The 20,811-nt window shown below is 36.2% G+C and overlaps 1 long non-coding RNA gene and 2 gene segments (V, D, J or C); 1 reads left to right on the forward strand and 2 right to left on the reverse strand.

Moving 5' to 3' along the window:
• LOC131534753 (Ig kappa chain V-III region MOPC 63-like) overlaps positions 1-20,811 on the reverse strand; it is a 274,184-nt gene that overhangs the window by 145,744 nt on the left and 107,629 nt on the right.
• On the reverse strand, positions 243-11,721 carry LOC131534784 (uncharacterized). Its single transcript, XR_009269430.1, has 3 exons — positions 11,300-11,721; positions 724-879; positions 243-377 (listed from the first exon to the last, which is right to left on the reverse strand). It is a non-coding gene; the product is annotated as an uncharacterized LOC131534784 (long non-coding RNA).
• On the forward strand, positions 6,674-7,185 carry LOC131534773 (immunoglobulin kappa variable 1-9-like). The segment is given in 2 exon segments: positions 6,674-6,764; positions 6,860-7,185. Coding segments are annotated over 2 exon segments (375 nt in total).

The following is a 20,811-nucleotide window of genomic DNA, read 5'->3' on the forward strand; positions in this document are numbered from 1 at the left end:
TCTGGACCATTGCAGCACTTATTGAAGGTAAGATATGAACAATTTGACGCTGGTGTTGGTGTTCTTGTAGAAGTATATGATGTAGTTTTAAACACTAACTGACTTCATTTTCTTTTCTTCAGAATCCAGAGGAGTCACTTTGACTCAACCTGAAGTTAAAACTGTGCAACAGGGTCAAACAGCTACAATAGAGTGTAATATTGACATCGGGATACGCTACAGTCACATGTACTGGTATCAGCAGAAACCTGGAGAAGCTCCTAAGCTCCTCATATATCAGATAAACACCCTCCAGTCAGGAACTCCATCTAGATTCAGTGGCAGTGGAACAGCAGATACTGGAAGAGATTTCACTCTCACCATCAGTGGAGTCCAGCCTGAAGATACAGGAGATTATTACTGTCAGAGTTACCATTACATCAACAGTAAATATGTGTTCACACAGTGATAAAGAGTCGTACAAAAACCTCCGTCAGTCAGAGTCACAGTGACTGCACTGATACAGCTGAGAGATACTGCAGCTGCTGATGAGAGGATCACAAACATTTTTTTTGTGGCAAATTGAACATTAAACACTACAAGTCTCTGCTTTTTCATCTTGAAACAAAAAATAATGCTTATTTTAAATTTAATTTTTTTTTACTCTCCCTGTTAAGCAGTAAACAGTTGATTCAAACATTCAGGAGGTCAGTATGACTGCTGAGAGTCTCAGTGTGAACAAACCTCATCTCTTCATTAGTCCGACTCAACTGACTCATTTCAGAGAATAAAGAGTCAAACAGTCAAACTCATATCTGAGTGATTCTGTTCCTCTCAGAATAGAGCAGCTCCATCAGCAGATGTTCAGCGTCCTCACATGAGCTTCATGATACAGTCAAACTACACAGAGTCAACACACAGAGAACCAATAAAGATCACTTTCAGTGTTTGAGGTTCATAATTTGACTACGCAAAAGAGTTTCATAATTACCTCCATTTGCAGATGTTTTCATGGTTCAGTAAGTGAATCCTGACCATTTCAACAAAAAAGAAAACAAAATGTGAATCAAAACCCAAAGCCCAACTAAAGCAAACACTGACCACAATAATGGTGACTTTCATCTTTGACTTTTGTGATTTTCATCTTTGGTGATTCTGCTCGTTAATATCAAATGTCTTCAATAATGGTCAATCATCACTCCAATTAATCACTTAATTATCTCATTAACTTTAACTCCGCGTCAGTGTTAATTTAACACTCTTATTTTAACACTTTTCACACTCTTGAGTGTGGTCTCACATGTACTCCCAGGAGAGTTAATTTCACTCTGGATTTTTTGCTGTGCATGAACACTTTCTTTGACAATGATCCTAAATCCATCAAACCCTTAATAAACACCTCAAAATCTAAACATTTAGGTCTGGAAATCACATTAGAGTACTGCCAAACAGTCAAACATTAAGATTGTGTATGAATCTATGCTGCGAGCAGATGCTCTTTAATATCAAGTCTATTATCAGCCCGGTAAAGAGAATCACCAGCATCTTTCCAAAGTACTTTCAGTAAGTTTACTAAATGTAAGTTAGACATACATGTGTGGTTCACATTCATAGTTTTTATTTATTTATTTTTTTTTAAAGAAATTAAACCCACGTTAAATAAAATAACAATACATTAGTATTGTAAATTAATAAAGTATTTCTGGAACGATTTTGAGTGGTTTATTCTCTGTACATACAGAAGGGGGCGCCACTAGAATGTGAATGAATGCTTATTTGACCATCAGCAGACACCAGCATTTGGCAAATAGCTGATGATCAATTATCTTCAACATATCACTTTAGATTACGTTCATACATGCACAAATAAAGGACTGAGTGCAGTACATAGTCATAGATACAGCAAAGCATAATATTAATACTGCTGAAGTTGCAGTAATGTTTCAGATTGTGGAATCTAAATTGGACAAGCCGAACCCTAACCACATAGTAAGTGCATGTAGTTAATTAATATTACTCAGTACTTAAATGTATAATTACACTGTAACAAGGACACTTTAAAATAAAGTGTAGCCAAAAAAGGTAATGTTGGCTTGACAAAAGCTTGTCTGAATGTATAACATCTTTACATTGGAAGATTTTACTGTCAAACAAAATCAGACATAGTAAAAGTTCAGACTACTTTAGACCCCTTTGCCCCTTAAATGAAATTAGACAACATCCAACTGCATTAGATATGGAAGGTAAAATGATGTGTTTGCTTCTTTTTATCTCATGTTTGCTCATACAGTTATGTTTCTGAGAAAACTGAAAATTGTAAATGTTTTCATATTTTAGCATGTTCCAAGCAGTGTTAATTTTGTTGATGAATAGTTTTTGTCATAATTTTCGTCAACAACATTTTTTTTCACAGACGATAACGCACGAAAACTCATTTTGAATGACAAAAACTATGATGGAAATCTATTGACATTTTTGTCAATGAATAAAAACTAGACGAAAATGTTAGGGAGGGATGATTTGGGAAGAGATTCATTCAGAACGAATCTGCTGCGTGGTTAGGAGGTTAGATGCGTATGAACCGGCAGGACATTAGCTAACATACAGTACACTTGCTGCACATCTCATAAAACATTAAAACAATGTCAACAGGTGGGAGTAAGAGAAGAGCAGACATATGGATAAATTTGACGACGCAAGAGAGAACTCAATTCGGTCCAGTTTTCTGAGCGCAAGACAACAAAAAGAAAGACAATCAAGCAACAAAAGAAAGACAAAAATCACTTACTGCTCTTGACTGAATCACTTTAGTAGCCCTAAAGATTAATCTAAATTTATTTATAGAAATAAATGTCTGCTTGAAAGAATGAAGAATATGGTAAACAAGTTATTATAAAGGATGCATAATTAGCCTAAATAACCATTGGTATTTCATTGAAAATAAGACCTTGTTCTTATTCTTCATGAGACGTGGTTTTATTTAATTTTAACATAAAGGCATGTTGTGTGTCACCGCAGTTAAATCAGTGTCTTTCATGATAATGATTTTGGAAATTTTAGAGAAGTGCTTAATACATGCATTACACTGTAACTAAACCTATTAGATTTTAGATTTACTGTAGATTTAGTCAACTAAAATCTTATGAGATTTAGGCCCGGTTTCACAGACAGGGTTTAGCCTAAACCAGGATTAGACCATAGTTTAGTTAGGACATTTAAGTAATTTTTATTAACATGCCTTAGAAAAAACATTACTGGTGTGCATCTTGAGACAAAACAAAGGCACTGATATGTTTTAAGATCAGTCAGTGCAAGATTATTTCAGTTAAAACAGCTCAGAATTACATTTTAGTCTGGGACTAGTCTTAAGCCTTGTCTGTGAAACCGGGGTTACTCAACTAAAACTAAAACAATTCAGATGACTAAAATATGACTAAAACTAAATACCATTTTAGTCAAAAGTCTATGACTAAAACTAAATCAAAATTTGTTGTGAAAATTAGCACTGGTTACTAGGCATTTGTGTCATGTTGCTATGTATTGCATGTATTTTCATCAAAAAAGTGTCCAACACAGCTCTGTGGGGAGAATAAAGGACTCCTGAAGCAAATTAATGTGTACTTGTAAGAAAAATATCCATATTTAAAACTTTATAAACAGTAATCTCTAGCTTCCACACTGTAAAACCCAACAAGTTAGGGTAACTCAAACCATTTGAGTAAACCAATTCCCTTGGCTTAAACCATGTAAATTTTAAAATTTGCAGTTACGTAATTAAACCCTCTACCGCATGGTGTTGCCATTAGGCAACATACACTTTGTGTTCATTTCCTTGCCACTGTGTCTTTAAGAGAACATTCTAGTTTTTTTTGTTGGAAAGAGAAGACCTTGGTTTAGCCAATGATGTGCTTTGGTTAAGTCACGTGACATGCATTTTTTTTCTGTGGAGCGATTTCTGATAGACTGCTGTCTCTTGTCAGTAGTTACTGAAATCAAACTAAAACGTCAGTAAAAACAAGGACCAGCCCGTGTCACATGCACAAAAAATCATAAAGATCACCTCAGATAAGTTATAATGACATAATCACTACTCAAATTTTTTTATGAAATTAGTTTTGGTAAATCAATCAAATGTATGTGTTGCCAAGCGGCAACTCTGTGCAATAGTGGAATGATATTATTGCAATAGTTTAGCTAGCTAGCAAGGTCAGCTGCAATCTGTTAAACTGTAACAATAACATCATTAATGCTAGTGATATAATGTTGATTAGTTGTATGATAATGGCATGTGTATAATGGATTAAATCAAATTTAAATGGCAATTTTACTTTTGATTAGATATGAATACAGGTAACATTACATCAGTGAGCCACTGGCCTACCATGGTGTCTCAAAAAGGTAGATGCATGTATCCTGGCTGTAAGGATGTTGTTGGGATGAAATGCACCAAATGTGAGGTATACCTGTGTCTCACCTCTGAAAAAAAAAACTGCTTTGAGAAGTTTCAGATTTGTTTTAATGATTACTGTTGTAATCATGTGTTCTTCGAACATATTCGTTACAACTCAAAATGACAATCTGTAAGTGAGCTGATCTCATTGCGAGTGAACGTAGGCTCATTGTGTGTCTAGTCTCTAATTAATTGAATGTTGCACTGAACAGTTAATAGAAAAAACTTTCTAAACAGTTTGTCCACAAGCGGGTTCTTGATGTCTGTGTGAGTCTAACTGCTACCATAGATTAAAACTTTTTGTGGACAAACTGTTTAGAAAGTCCTTTCTATTAACTGACTGTCACAGAACCAGTGGCTCTTAGAATCACTTTTACTGTAATCACTTACTATAAACATCCATTTAATCAGAGACTAGACACACAATGAGTCTATGTTCACTCTCAGTGAGATCAGTTCACTAACAGATGACCGTTATTATAAATATATAACAACCAACTATTGATCACTTCCTCCGAATTTTCAGTTGTAACAAATATGTTCAAGAAACACATGATTACAACAATCAGGAAAAAAAAAAAAGCTAACACATAAGTCAAGGGTCAAGAGCCCAACTAAAGCAGACACTGATCTCTAACATGGTTACTTCTAATGAAACAATAAATCAACATCTAAACCTTAGTTAATTCTCAATAAGATCTTCTGTAGATGTCTGACAGAAATAAAGTCAGTCTGGTTATTAATAAGTGGAGCTGGTGATGCTGTTTGTGGGGTTGTTTAATCAGATTTTGAGAGATTTCATGTATTTTATTTCAGTTGATTTCATCTAAGCTTATGGCTGAAGTCAGTTGTTGTTCTTGTGTTTCTCTTTTCTTCAGTGATTCTGTTTGTTAACAGCAGGTGTTCATCACTAATGCTCAATCAGCACTTAATTAATCACTTAATTACTTAACTGCAAGTTTTAAAACTTACATGGTTTAAGCCAAGGGGAATTGGTTTACTCAAACGGTTTGAGTTACCCTAATGCCGAGTTCACACTGCACGATTTTAGGCCGTTTTTTCACTCGCCGACAGGTTTTGATAAATCGCCGACAAATGCCCGACATCGGAGGCAAATCGGAGCTCGTTCACGCGGTGACAATCGCGCAGTGTGAATTATCAAAGACGCGATCTGAGAGAATCGTCGACACGACAGCCGCAACATCAGCATAACAGTTACTGCAAAATTATTATTTACCCCTCTTTGCAGAACACAATCCCTGCATCTCCCTCCTGCATAATCTGTTTTTGTTTTTGTAGTTGGAAGTCAGCGCACGGACAATTTGCGGGCTATATTTTTAATACTTCCAGTCTCGCCGAGAACAACGGGCTGATGCACACAGGTTCTCGCGTTATTTCCTTATCACTTCTCGCGTGTGTTTTGTTGTGAAACGTAGTTTGCGGATCAGACAGAGTTGTCGGCGATTCTTCCTATTGTGAAATCGTGCAATGTGAAAGCCCCTGTCGCCGATCCATCGTGCAATGTGAACACAGCAGCGACTGAATGCTACCCCAGATAGTCACGCAGTGTGAAAACAACAGCGATCCGACGAGTTTGAAAATCGTGCAGTGTGAACTCGGCATAACTTGTTGGGTTTTACAGTGTATCTGAATGTGCTCCTCCTGAACTTTGTTAATAAAACATCATTTGGTTACAAAATGTAGACTGGTCTAATCTGAATAATAATAAAAAAATGGTAATGAGAAAGACATACTTTACAACCTTATTTATAATCAGTGAATATCAAAAACGTGCTGGGCTAAATGTGCTCATTGTGTGTTCATATGGTAGTACTTTTACAAGTTTATAACTAATAAATGCTCAGGAAATGGGTAAAGGAGTCGAAACACTCTTGCACACAGATATCTTCTGCAAGGAGACGCCAGTACTGAACTGTAATGGGCAAAAGTTCCTATGATAACAAGAGACAGGTATGCTTTAACATTTTGTCCTGTTTAGGATCACATCTTGTGACAGCACGTCCTGAAAAGGTGGGTCTCTGTCTGCTTGTTTGATGTGCAGCAAGGTTTGGATGGCAGCTTTCACACTTAAAATGAACCACACTAACTGAGCAAGTTTGTTTTAATCGGATAACGTTTCAACTCTGTAAATCCTGCCCCTTCTTTGCATCGTCAGCACATGCTTCAGTGCTCTGAGAGTGTTTATAGTGCTGTGAGTTTAACACTTCATGACTGAGAGCAGAACACAACACAATCTTCATCATCACACAAGACAAAACAACTACAATGAACAACATCATCATCTTCATCTGGACCATTGCAGCTTTTATTGAAGGTAAGATATAAACAATTTGACACTGGTGTTGCTGTTCTTGTAAAAATATGTGATGTAGTTTTGGACACCAATTGATTTTATTTTATCTTCTTCAGCCTCCAGAGGAGTCACTCTGACTCAACCTGAAGTTAAAACTGTCCAGCTCGGTCAAACAGCTACAATAGAGTGTCATATAGATGTAGGAATATATGGCAGTCACTTAGACTGGTATCAGCAGAAACCTGGAGAAGCTCCTAAACTCCTCATATATTACATAAACAGCCTCCAGTCAGGAACTCCATCTAGATTCAGTGGCAGTGGAACAGCAAGTACTGGAAAAGATTTCACTCTCACCATCAGTGGAGTCCAGACTGAAGATACAGGAGATTATTACTGTCAGAGTTTACACTATATCAACAGTAAATATGTGTTCACACAGTGATAAAGAGTCGTACAAAAACCTCCGTCAGTCAGAGTCACAGTGACTGCACTGATACAGCTGAGAGATACTGCAGCTGCTGATGAGAGGATCACAAACAACACAAGGACACAGAGTATCAAATATTTAAAAGTGTATTCGTAAGATATACCAAGCAAATGTAATATAATCACATATCACTTCATAGATTTTCACATTGAAAATTCCCCTAGTGAAAATAAATATACTAAAATGTATTTGAAATACATTTATTTCATACTAAGTATACTACAAATATAAGGTATACACTGAAACTGTACTTTTAACATACTAAACTATTATACTTAAAATCTGCTAAATTGGAACAACTAATTTTGTACTTAATGCACTTTAATTACGTCTCAATCGATGTGTCAGTAAATGTTAATAGATTTGATTTTGAACTATAGTAGAGTTGTTCGTACAAAACACAAAGTTTGCCACAAAGTAACAGTTCTCCAAGATTTCCCTGGTCTTTATTATATTTTGGTGTCATTGACTTATGATCAAGTCTTGACAGTAATTTATTATCTGGCTAGTTTCTTTCATATAATTTTCACACACAAAAATGGATGAATGTAGTTCATTATTTAAAGCTTTGCAACAATAAATAATTCACTGAAAGCTGCTGATGTTTGTGCGGAGAAAGATCAGTCAGAGTGGTTCAGTAACAGCTGTGAGAGACACAGGTGCTTCTCAAACGGAAGGCTGCATATCTCCGCTGCCACGTCATCAAACGAGGCTGAAGGCCATCTCTATCGGGAGGATCCTTGGAAGGCAGCCTTCGTTTCGTGTCCTTCATTCAGCTGTATTTGAAGGATGCATGGGATATCCTTTGTGACCTTCAATCACCCACAATCCTTTGTACCAATTCCATTTCATGAAAATAAACTGACGAAAAACGAGTCATTAATGAGCTTGTCTGAATTTATTATGAAATGTTAGACAAAAAGAATGTTTTCGGACATGAAAGCATAGATGTTATTTTTTGTTTTGGTGTAAATTACTCAATAAACGCTAAACTGCCAATAACTTAAGCCACGGGGAGACTGTAGACAGCTGTGATTCATCGTATTGCATTAATAGAAAGCCAAATAATATAAAGATTTGTAATACAAAGTATTTTTCCAAAACTAAGTTTTAGTAGTATTTTCGTGCCGTGACGGTGAGGGCGGGAACATATGTGACGTAGCCACGCGCACACTTACTAGACCGTCTTATTCTAGCGTTTATATGCTGAGGAGGACTCTAGCCTACAAGACTCTGAAGGACTGAACTAGGAAGCCTAGTATTGCACAGTATGTCAATGCACTGCATGTGAATGCATTTACTGAATGAAAGTTGGGTAAAGCCTAAATGTGTGGTTCTGAAACTAATTAACAAGCAAAAAAATGATACATTCATAGTATTTAACAAACATATATCCCCAATTAAATAAAAGAACAATACATTTAATAAATACTTTAGTATTTAATACATTTAGTAAATGAATCACGTATTTCTAGAACAATGTTGAGTGGTTTATTCTCTATACACGCAGAAAGGGGGCATCACTAGCATGTGAATGAACATTTATCTCACCATCAGCAGACATGAGCATTTAGACAAGCAGCTGATGATTGATTGTCTTCAACATATCACTTTGAATACATTCACAGGGTTGGGGTGTAAGAGAATACATGTAACTTACATATTTAAAATATAAAATATGAGTGAATGTATTTCATTACAGTTACATTTTAAATGGGTGGTAATCAAATCACAGCTACCTCCGGAAAGTATTTTATATTAAGTGATTGCTTTGATTAATTTGAATTAAAGTTTAAATTAAATTAGTCACATTATAATCTAAACTGTAATGGGCAATTATTATCGTAAACAGCAACTGGTGTCACGTGTTTAGTCAGTGGCGGTTTTAGGCATGGGCGAACGGGCAGCCGCCTGGGTGGCATTTTTCATGACACGTGGGGGCGGCACAAGCACTTGGAAAAAAATCATCTGCGCCGCTAAGCGGTTTTCTATTATCTATCATATTATCCATCATATAACTGTGCGGGAATTGGCAAATTGGCGCCCTGCTTGTTGAGAAGGTACCGAGCACAGAAGCTGTGTGAGAAGTGGAAAGGGAGGGTGCGGCGCGGGGACAGTTCACCTCTCCCAAATTAGTGGGACAAGTGGGCTAAAGTCAGTCACACCCAGGGGCGCGGGAAGTGGGGGTGCGGAGGGTGCTCTAGCACCCCCTGTTTTTTTGTTTTTTATGTGGGCAACTGTTTAATTGTTGGGAATATAAAAAAAAATAAATAAAAAAAAAGGAGCGTCTATTTAAGTGCAAATAGCTATGTTGCTGGCAGAGGCTATTTACATTAACTCCACCCACAAATGTATGATTGGGATAGTCAAATATGCAAAAGACGGTTACTAGTTGTCAGATTCAGTGGTGCAGATGGTAAAGTTTGCAATACACTTCTTTTGACACGATCGACCGGGGTTCGAATCTGCCTTTTGGCGAACTTTTTTTCTCGCTTTTTAAATTTCAAATCACATCAGAAAAGCATTTATTTTTTAATAAAAATGAAGGAAACAATCAAAAAGTTGAACAAAGTATCGGGTAGGGTTAGGGTAGGTGTAGAGAGGGCTTTTGTCCCAATAAGGTGGCATCCATTTAATAATTAGAAATAAAATTAAAAAATTACACTCAATAAGTTATTGCATACTATTTTATACTGTATTACAATGCAGAAGTGCGGATAATTACCACTATTTTTGCAATAAGTAGTGTTTTTCTCTAATAATGTTTTTCGCCATGTTTTTATTTTATTTTAACATAGAATAAATAGAATCTAAAGCTATCTGCACTGTGTAAATAACATATCACTAAAGAATACTGCTATTTTCACTTTGTGGTTTAGTCTTGACTTCTGGTCGTGAGTGACAGTGCTGGGGGAAATCTGTTGATTGTCGAGTGCCAAATAAACAGTGTTTATTATGTATATAGAGTATATTTATTTAAGTTCTGATAACTTATACTGTTTTGTGCAGAATTGTGTTTTTCATGTTGAAGGATTTGTGCAATTGAGAAATATAGAGCTCAGAGGGGGTCTCGCCCGGGGAGTAATTCAATGTAGAACCGCCACTGTGTTTAGTTCCTGTTCTCGTTTGTTAATACAAATCAGGTGAGGATAATGAAAGATAATTATGTTGTTTGCTCTTTTGTTCCCTTCCGTTTATAAGTCCTCAGTTTTCCCTGATCTTTGTCTCGTTTAATGTTATTAAATGGGAAATTGTGTTTATAAGTATTTCGTTCTTGAGTCTTTTATTTTACGTTTACCAAAACCACAAACCCGTGACAACGGGTGATTTTCTCTGAAACTTTGTGAAAGCATCCCAAGCCACAGTTCTGCTCATAAGTTTCATATCCCTTGCAAAATATTCAACACTTGAACAGTTTTAACAAAATAAGAGGATCAAATGGCTCCATTCAAACTTTTAAATGCCCTTGAATCTTAACTGTCTGTTGTTACCTGAATGATCCACAACTGGTTTCATGTTTTGTGATAGTTGTTCATGAGATCCTCGTGTAGCACCCGTACAACCACTCTGTTTGTTACTTACGTGAGAATGGTGGGTGCTTGGGTTCGGTGTAGTTCAGGTGGATACCAGTAAGGTGCACCTAATAAGTTTCTAATAAATTACTTATAAAACCTTTTGACAATAAAATATTTAAAATAATGAGACCCAGAGATAGTTTTCAGTTTAGCAAAAAATAGGATAATGCCCTGGTTTATTTAACAGAATATAAAAGCTTTCCCCAAACAAAATATCAACCAATATACAAAATAAATAACCAGAAAATTCCCCAAATACGTAAATGATCTCTTCTTTTAAATTTAGCTAGAAACTGCAATAGTTACAATACACTTATAAAATCAGAATAACGGATCTAAAAGATCCCTCTTATCTTTTTCCTCACAATTGAGAATACACCGAGAACTTTACAATGAACAAAGAACAACCGTCACGTGTCCTGAAACGAGTTCTAGCAAAGGCCGTGGTGGGCCCACTCACACATACACATGCACACACGTTTTAGTTCACTCACGGTACTGCTTTGAACGAAGGAAAAAACACGTTGCAGGCCTGTGTTGGTCTTGCAAAACATTGAGTGCGCTGAACAAACAACAAAAACTTGCAACACATTGAGAGCGTGGAAATACTTCGGTCCGGATGCTCACGTGCAACACGATTCACCAACAGGTCCGCCAGCATACGATCACTGTGACTAGCTATCTCGGCTACCTTCGATCACGTGTCCGCTCCTTTTCACCCGCTCCGTCAGACGGGTCTCCCGCTTCGTTTCTCACTCACTCAGTCGCTCGTTCAACACTCCGAGTCCGCGATCCTTATCTGAACTCCCCGTTCAGTTTCATCGGCGTTACTCACTCTTTCTAGCGTTATCTTTGTCTCAAACGCGCCAGCGCCCTGTGCCTCACACCAGTTCAGTCAAAAAAAAAAAAAAAACTTTTCCACTCCCTCTCACAGTTTTCTTCCGGTCACGTGTATCCGTTGTCATAGCGACAACCAAACACGATCGACTATACAGCATTAATACCCAAATGACCAATAAAAATAGTAACATGACAAAAATAATAATAGAGTAATACAAAGCTTACAGTATGAAACCTCTGATAATATTATTTAGCTAAATAATATAAACTTTAATTTTAATCACTGTCATGAAATAAAATCACAAATATTGATGATCTTTTAATTATGTAAAATTTTTCGCCATGTTTTTATTTTATTTTAACATAAAATAAAATAAAAATTCTCATGTTTTTCAGCATATCCGACTCCTGTCTGACAATGACTGTATGATTTTGAGATCCATCTTTTCACAATAAGGACTATTGAGGGACTCATATTACAAAAGGTAAAAATGTTTACTGGAGCTCAAAAAGGAAACACGATGCATTAAGAGAAGGGGGTGCAAACTTTTGATCAGGTTGATGTGTGATTTTGTTCTTATTTAGTTTAAAGATCATATTCTGCCCTTCAGAAGCTATATGTACATGTTTCCCAGAAGACAATGTAAGTACAATTTACCCTGTTCATGCAATTTAAAAAGTTTACACACTCCAGCTCTTTCTTGAGCATCAGTGAATATGTGGACATTTCAAGAAATATTGCAGAAATCTGATGTTGTTAAAAATAATACGCAGAGGAAAACCAAATCCTATGTCATTTTTCTCTTGAGGACCCTTTGTGTCACATACTGTACCTTATTAGTACTCCAAAGTATTTTAATGTATTTAGCTTAACTTCCAAAACTTGCGTAATCTAATGAAATACATTACAGATTACTTATTATTCGTAATCTGTAGTGAAATACATTTTACAAGTAACCTTCCCAACCCTGTACATACAATAATTAAGAATTGAGAGTAATATACAGCAAAACATAATTTTAAGACTGCTGAAATTTCAGGAATGTTTAAAATTGTGGAATCTAAATTGGGATCTAAATGTCAAGCAGTGACAGAAAGACGTTAACTGGATTGAAGAATATAGACTGCCGTTTTAGCCATACTGAGTCAAGCTGTTTTTATGATCATTTATTAAGTGTTTGGTCCAGTAGTGGAGATCTGTTGATGTCAAGAAACTCATCAATTTAAACATCTCCCTCTTATTTTCTTAGAGTCATAGAATTAAAATTTACACCACTTTTTGTGATGATTTTGATGCCGTCCCTCTTAAATCTGTGTTTAATTTAGTTTTAAATTTTAACATGACAACACATTGAGTTATCTTCAGTGTCTCAGTAAAGACTGAAGATGAAACATTGTGGGATAATAAATTTGTTGGTTTATATTGCTAATTGTCTTTTAAGAGTATTTGAGAGTGATCTACAGACTTCAGGTAAATTATTTAAATAGCGAGAGTCACTTTGCATCGTCAGCACATGCTTCAGTGCTCTGAGAGTGTTTATAGTGCTGCGAGTTTAACACTTCATGACTGACACTGTTTATCATTATAACAGACACAGTGACTACAATGACATTCATCATCTTGATTTTGATTTTAGGGATGTATTTTCAAGGTAAGACCATTAGCTCAAGCTGTTAAAAATCATTTTAAAACTTTTTCCAATTTTCCAATTTTCAATTTCATGTGTTTTAATTGTTCTTCAGATTCTGCAGGACAGGTGACTGTAATTCAGACTCCAACAGAGAAACATGTTCAGAACGGACAAACAGTCGCTCTGACCTGTAAAACCAGCAGCGCCATTGGACGCCAGTCAGACGGTGCCTGTAAGAACTGTTTCTCTTGGTACTTACAGAAACCTGGAGAAGCTCCTAAACTTGTAGTGTACTACATTAATACCCTTCATACTGGAACTCCATCAAGATTCAGAGGAAATGGAGCCGATCATGGAACTGATTTCAGTCTGACCATCAGCGGAGTCCAGACTGAAGATACAGGAGATTATTACTGTATGGCTATAAACTGGATCAGTAATAGCTGGGTGTTCACACAGTGATAAAGAGTCATACAAAAACCTCCGTCAGTCAGAGTCACAGTGACTGCACTGATACAGCTGAGAGATACTGCAGCTGCTCTACAACACAATCACACACAACACTGATCAGTGAACAAACACTAATAACACAAAATAAATAGATGGTGAAGTTTATTGTAAAAAAAAGTTAATGTTGGCTTGACAAAAGCTTGTCTGAACGTAAGACAACTTTAGTTTAGAAGGTTTTACTGTCAGAAAAAGTGAGATAGTTAGACAGACCATCAAAAAATTAGGCCCTGTTACAAATATTACAGCCCATTAAATCAAATTAGACAACATCAAACCACATTAGATATGGAAGGTAAAACTATGTGGTTGCTTCTTTGTCTTTGCTCATACCTGTACTGTTGTGTTACTGAGAAAGCATACATATACAGTGAGGAAAATAAGTATTTGAACACCCTGCTATTTTGCAAGTTCTCCCACTTAGAAATCATGGAGGGTCTGAAATTGTCATCGTAGGTGCATGTCCACTGTGAGAGACATAATTAAAAAAAATCCAGAAATCACAATGTATGATTTTTAACTATTTATTTGTATGATACAGCTGCAAATAAGTATTTGAACACCTGAGAAAATCAATGTTAATATTTGGTACAGTAGCCTTTGTTTGCAATTTCAGAGGTCAAACGTTTCCTGTAGTTTTTCACCAGGTTTGCACACACTGCAGGAGGGATTTTGGCCCACTCCTCCACACAGATCTTCTCTAGATCAGTCAGGTTTCTGGCCTGTCGCTGAGAAACACGGAGTTTGAGCTCCCTCCAAAGATTCTCTATTGGGTTTAGGTCTGGAGACTGGCTAGGCCACGCCAGAACCTTGATATGCTTCTTACAGAGCCACTCCTCGGTTATCCTGGCTGTGTGCTTGGTCGTTGTCATGTTGGAAGACCCAGCCTCGACCCATCTTCAATGCTCTAACTGAGGGAAGGAGGTTGTTCCCCAAAATCTCACAATACATGGCCCCGGTCATCCTCTCCTTAATACAGTGCAGTCGCCCTGTCCCATGTGCAGAAAAACACCCCAAAGCATGATGCTACCACCCCATGCTTCACAGTAGGGATGGTGTTCTTGCATGGAGCCCCAGTCCGAGGGAGATTAACAGTCATGTTTAGCTTCTTCCATTTTCTAATGATTGCTCCAACAGTGGACCTTTTTTCACCAAGCTGCTTGGCAATTTCCCCGTAGCCCTTTCCAGCCTTGTGGAGGTGTACAATTTTGACTCTAGTGTCTTTGGACAGCTCTTTGGTCTTGGCCATGTTAGTAGTTGGATTCTTACTGATTGTATGGGGTGGACAGGTGTCTTTATGCAGCTAACGACCTCAAACAGGTGCATCTAATTTAGGATAATAAATGGAGTTTAGGTGGACATTTTAAAGGCAGACTAACAGGTCTTTGAGGGTCAGAATTCTAGCTGATAGACAGGTGTTCAAATACTTATTTGCAGCTGTATCATACAAATAAATAGTTAAAAAATCATACATTGTGATTTCTGGATTTTTTTTTTTTAATTATGTCTCTCACAGTGGACATGCACCTACGATGACAATTTCAGACCCCTCCATGATCTCTAAGTGGGAGAACTTGCAAAATAGCAGGGTGTTCAAATACTTATTTTCCTCACTGTACTAACTAAACATATACGGCACTCATTTCAGAAATTTCTGTAAATTTGCAGTTAATATGGTAAATTTGTAAGAAACACAGCAGTTTCCACAATAGAGAATTTGATGTTACGCAAACAGATCTCTTTTTTTTTATATATATATCTGTAAATGCCCAGTGTCCAAGAGATGTTATATGCAAATAGATGAATGTCCGTATCCATATTCTGTATCAGCTGTATATGAAGATTGTGTAGTCTTATTATGACCAATTGATCTTGAAAGTGTTTTTTGAAGACCATTGACAATACTGTGGCCACTGGCAGTGTTAAAAACAGTGCTTCTAAATATAATATGTGTGTTGCCTTACCTGGTGAGGGCGCTAACAGAAGCTTCTACTGGAGAGTATACGTCTACGTCTTCAGTATATTCAAAATTTGGCGGCAAGACTTTTAACTAATACCAGAAAACTGGATCATTGTTGAAAATTGTTGATATCTCTTCACCGGTTACCTGTAAATTATAAAATCCAATACAAAGTGTTAATTTTTGTGTACAAAGCATTGCACAGTCAGGTTCCTGAGTATATAAAGGACATTCTTATCAATCTCAACACCATCCGTACTCTTCTCAGAACTTGCTTTTAATGTTCCACGGTCTCGTTTAAGCCGTAGTGGAAATCTCACCTTTTCAGGTGCTGCTCCTAAAATAAAATTAGTTAGGCAAAACTGATTGCCTTAAAAAAAAAAAAAAAAAAAACGAAATAAAGTGAAATAGGAATAATAATTTGTACTGACAAATGTTTAGTTAGTATAGCTCATTTACACAAGAGTTCTAGTAGCTACAAAAGAACTGTAGGGGTACTTGATCATTTACTACATGGCTACTCAGAAGTAGTGACTTGCAGAGTGCATTGCGGCATGAATAAATTGTGCAATTGCTTTGTTTTACTGTTGTTGTTTTTTTTTTGTTGTTGTTTTGCCACCAATTTTATTTGCTGTCTTATGTCAGTAATAGCACAACAAAAGAGCAAATAAAATTGTTATTATTACAATTAGTAGAAACGAATACAATTTAATTGTTACCATTTTTGTGTTTGCATGCTGAATGTTGAAGTCTGTATGTGACTCAAGCATGAAAAATTGTATAATATTCACAAATCAACCCATTTAAAAGCTTCACAAAATGTTTATGCCAAATGTTAGCAATAAAATGGTAAACGATCATTCATTGTCATGAAGAAATAGACTAGTTAATGATTTAGGATTCAACATTAAAAAGACCACAATGGACACAATATCACGAATCCGGTCCGTGGCCTTCCATCCGAGTACAACCAGAGGTCGCCCTTCCATAATATTGACTCTCACACTACACAGACTGCTTCACGTTACCTTGGACTACATTTCCCATGCGACATTTCATTGATCACACACTCACCTGTAGCCAATTACACACACTATATCACACCCACTCAGATCCTTTTCAAATCATCGAGTATCATTTAGCGTTTATCGCTCTCCTAGTGGTAGCTACATTACGGAGCCATTCCAAGTTTCCTGATTCTAGTTTAGTCTTGTTCATAGTCTGGTTACCTGAGTCTTGTATTCTAGTCTGTTTATCTCGTCTTTCTGCTGCCTGCCCTGGAATTATAGCCTGTCTTGGATTATCTCTTTGTATTGCCGTCATTGTCTATCTGTTTGGATTGCCCCGTTTGCCTTGTCCTCTGGATTACGTTCACCGTTGATTGACCCTCATCTGTTTACTGGACTACTCTTGTGTCTTGCCCAAAATATACCTGTTTGCCATTGTTTGACCATTGCCTGTTTTGTGACCATGTCTTTAAATAAAAGCTTGCATATGGATCCGCACGCCTTTTGTCCCAGTCGCCCCGTTACACATAAAATCAACTTTAAATACAGTAAAACTGATTTTTAGATGATAGTAATAATATTTGGTTTCACTTTATTTTGTTGGTGCCTTTAACATATTGTGTTGACTATAAGTAATGTTAGTAGACTATTAGTAGACTGGTAGGGTTAGGGTTAGACTAAGTTGACATGTATTTGCAAAGTTACTTATAGTCTGTAGGATATCTGTTGGGACACTATTCAAAATAAAGTGTTACCTAATATTTTTACGAATAATGAAACTAGTCCTTTTTACAATTTTTTTAAATGGTCTACACTCATGATATGAAGAATCCAGTAATTTCAGTGACCTGGAAAAAAAAATGAAAAAAATAAATATTTATAATGTTTTATAACCCTCCTTGAGGTGGATATGTTCACATGTAACATTCACTGGCGGACGTTTTGAGGATGTCCAGATTTAGTCCGCTTTGTAACATTCACTGGCAGAAATTTTGAGGATGTCCGGTGTTGTGCCGAATTCTGACCCCCGCCAGATTATTACCCCCCTAGTATTAGTAGGTTTAGGTTTAGAGTTAGGTGTGGGGGAGGGGTTAGGATTAGTGGTGGGGTTAGTATTAGGCAATCAGGTAGCGATTTCAATGAGGGAGATAATAATTTAGAAGGGAGTCAAAATGTGCATAACGCCGGATTTGGTCTGCTTTGTAACGTTCGCTGGTGGACTTTTTGAGGATGTCCGGATTTGGTCCACTTTGGATGTTCTGAGGACATTCGTTCGAGCCAGTTTGCGAACGTCCCTATTTCGTCCCCCCACTGCCATTTCCAGAACAACCCTTGAAAAATCCAGTCGCCCATGCATGGGCTTTTATCGTCAGACCTGAAATCTTGCAACTCAGACAAAGGAAATAATAATAATAATAATAATAATAATAATAATAATAATAATAATACAACCCGAATTCTGGAAATGTTGGGACATTTTATTATATATTTTTTTTGAATAAAATGAAAACTAAAACACTTTCAAATCACATAAGCCAATATTTTATTCACAATAGAACATAGAGAACATAACAAATGTTTAAACAGAGAAATTTTAAACTTTTATCCACTACACTGTAAAACCCAACAAGTTAGGGTAACTCAAAAGTTTGAGGAAACTGATTGCCTTAAAACATTTAAGTTTTTTAAAACTAATAGTGATGAGTGCTCTGAACTTATTTCAGTTGAGTTCAGTAAAATAAGATATACATTGCAGTTAAGTAATTAAGTGATTAATTAAGTGCTGATTGAGCATTAGTGATGAACACCTGCTGTTAACAAACAGAATCACTGACAGAAAGAGAAACACAAGAACAACAACTGACTTTAGACACATGCTTAGATGAAATCAACTGAAATAAAATACATTAAATCTCAAGATCTGATTAAACAACCCCACAAACAGCATCACCAGCTCCACTTATTAATAACCAGACTGACTTTATTTCTGTCAGACATCTACAGAAGATCTTATTGAGAATTAACTAAGGTTTAGATGTTGATTTATTTTCATTTGAAGTAACCATGTTAGAGATCAGTGTCTGCTTTAGTTGGGCTCTTGAGCCTTGACTTCTGTGTTAGTAGTTTTTTTTCTCCTTTTTTTCTCTGGTTGTTGTAACCATGTGTTTTTTGAACATATTTGTTACAGCTCAAAAGCCCAGAGGAAGTGTTCAGTAGTTGGTTGTTATGTAGTTGTAATGATAATCATCTGTTAGTGTTGCAACCGTAGTATAAGAGGAATAATTGACTTCGGTCCGTTGAATTATTAGAAAAATAATGCTTCGCGTCGTGACCGCATCACCACCTCGGGTGTGCATTATTCTTCTAATAATCCAACGGCCTGTCGTCAATTATTCCTTACTTCAAGAATAGGTCAGCTAAGGCGTTAAAATATTTAAAAAAGTAGTTATTTCATCAACTTACGAGTGAAAATGCTCCAAAGACATTGAAATTAATGGGGTTAATTCAACTTCCTTCATCGAGAGAAAGATTACAGAAAGACGTAAAACAACTAGCATCAACTAGCATCTGCTATTAAGGTGTTTCTCACATTATCTAACTGCAAATATAGCATATACTGCCTATTATCTAAAAATAAACATTAACTATAACGCGTTTCATAAAATACAACTACTGGTCAGATTTCCGAAAGGTAAACTAATGCGTTAAAATGGCAAAAAATGCTGTAATTTCCTCAACTTTCTAGCGACTGTGATTGAGAAGCATTGAAATGAATGGGCTTCAATGCTGAAACTATCGGTTTGGAACTATTTGCTGCTCCATGACACGCTTTACTTCCACATTCCTAAGTTCCTATGGAAGCCTATGGGAGTGTCGCAACTCTGTTTCTCCATGGCTCTGGGTCCCACATATGGTATTTATTATTGATGAATTGACGTGATGTAAATCCGACTGACAGGACTCTCTGAACTGCAGAGCGAACAAACATGGCGGCGCCCATCTCACATTACAGATCACTATCAAGATCATTTAGAACTGTTTTTAAATGATAAAACACTCTCATTTGCACATATTTGTGAATCGGAATATCAAATAGTTGATTATACGGTAAGCAAGTTTATGAATATTTTGAATAAAAAAGGAAAAAGGAAATAAAAGCGATCCATCTGTCATACAGTGTTATTGTGGCAGCGGTGTGTCACGTGACAATCATGACGCGTCGCCATGGAAACATTAAGGGGAAACGTTCTAAAATAACGGTCGCCTAAAAAAACCTCACTCTGGGGGACCGCTGGAATATTTTAAACTACACTTTTTGTTGTTGTTGTTTGATTGGCTTCACATTCTGAAATGTACAAATCTATAGAAGAGAAACAGCATGTTTGAAAAAATGACTATTGTCATACAAATGAATATAAAACATATTTTTGAAAAAAAAAAAAGATGCATGCATATTAAAGCATTTTTAGTGTTTAAGATTTATATATAAACAGTTTATATATAATGTTGATACTAAAAAACAAACAAACACCAAGGTCTAACAGTAGTACTCAGGTAAATAACAAAAGAAACTGAATAAATCAATCGAATGAAAAATAACACTATATTGTCTTCACTGTATAAACCTGTTGGATTAATGCTAATTAAAGCTGCTAAAGCCATTCAGTCAAGATTAGAAAGTGATGTTTATCTTTTTCTTTTGTTTTTTGATTATCATTAATAATACAGACAGCTGCAGGTTTATCAGGCTGCTGTCACTTTAAGAACTAATGCATGGATCCAATATACCGACACATCAGATTTTCTCCAATATATCACTTTAACTCAAATGTCTTTTTTCAAAATTCATAGAAGCCGAAATTGGAAATAAAATAAGATTAAACGCACAGCACTATAGTGCAAGAGAGATCTCAATTCTGGATTGCAAATAACGAAAACACATTATAAACAAATGTCTTCATATTATCACATATACAAACAGTTGGAAAGATACAATTAGCTTGATACATTTTATGCAAAAACAAATTGTAAGTGTATTTTATTTTAGTTTTTTACTAGAG

The sequence above is a fragment of the Onychostoma macrolepis genome, chromosome 25, assembly GCF_012432095.1.
Source record: "Onychostoma macrolepis isolate SWU-2019 chromosome 25, ASM1243209v1, whole genome shotgun sequence".
Lineage (NCBI taxonomy): Eukaryota > Metazoa > Chordata > Actinopteri > Cypriniformes > Cyprinidae > Onychostoma > Onychostoma macrolepis.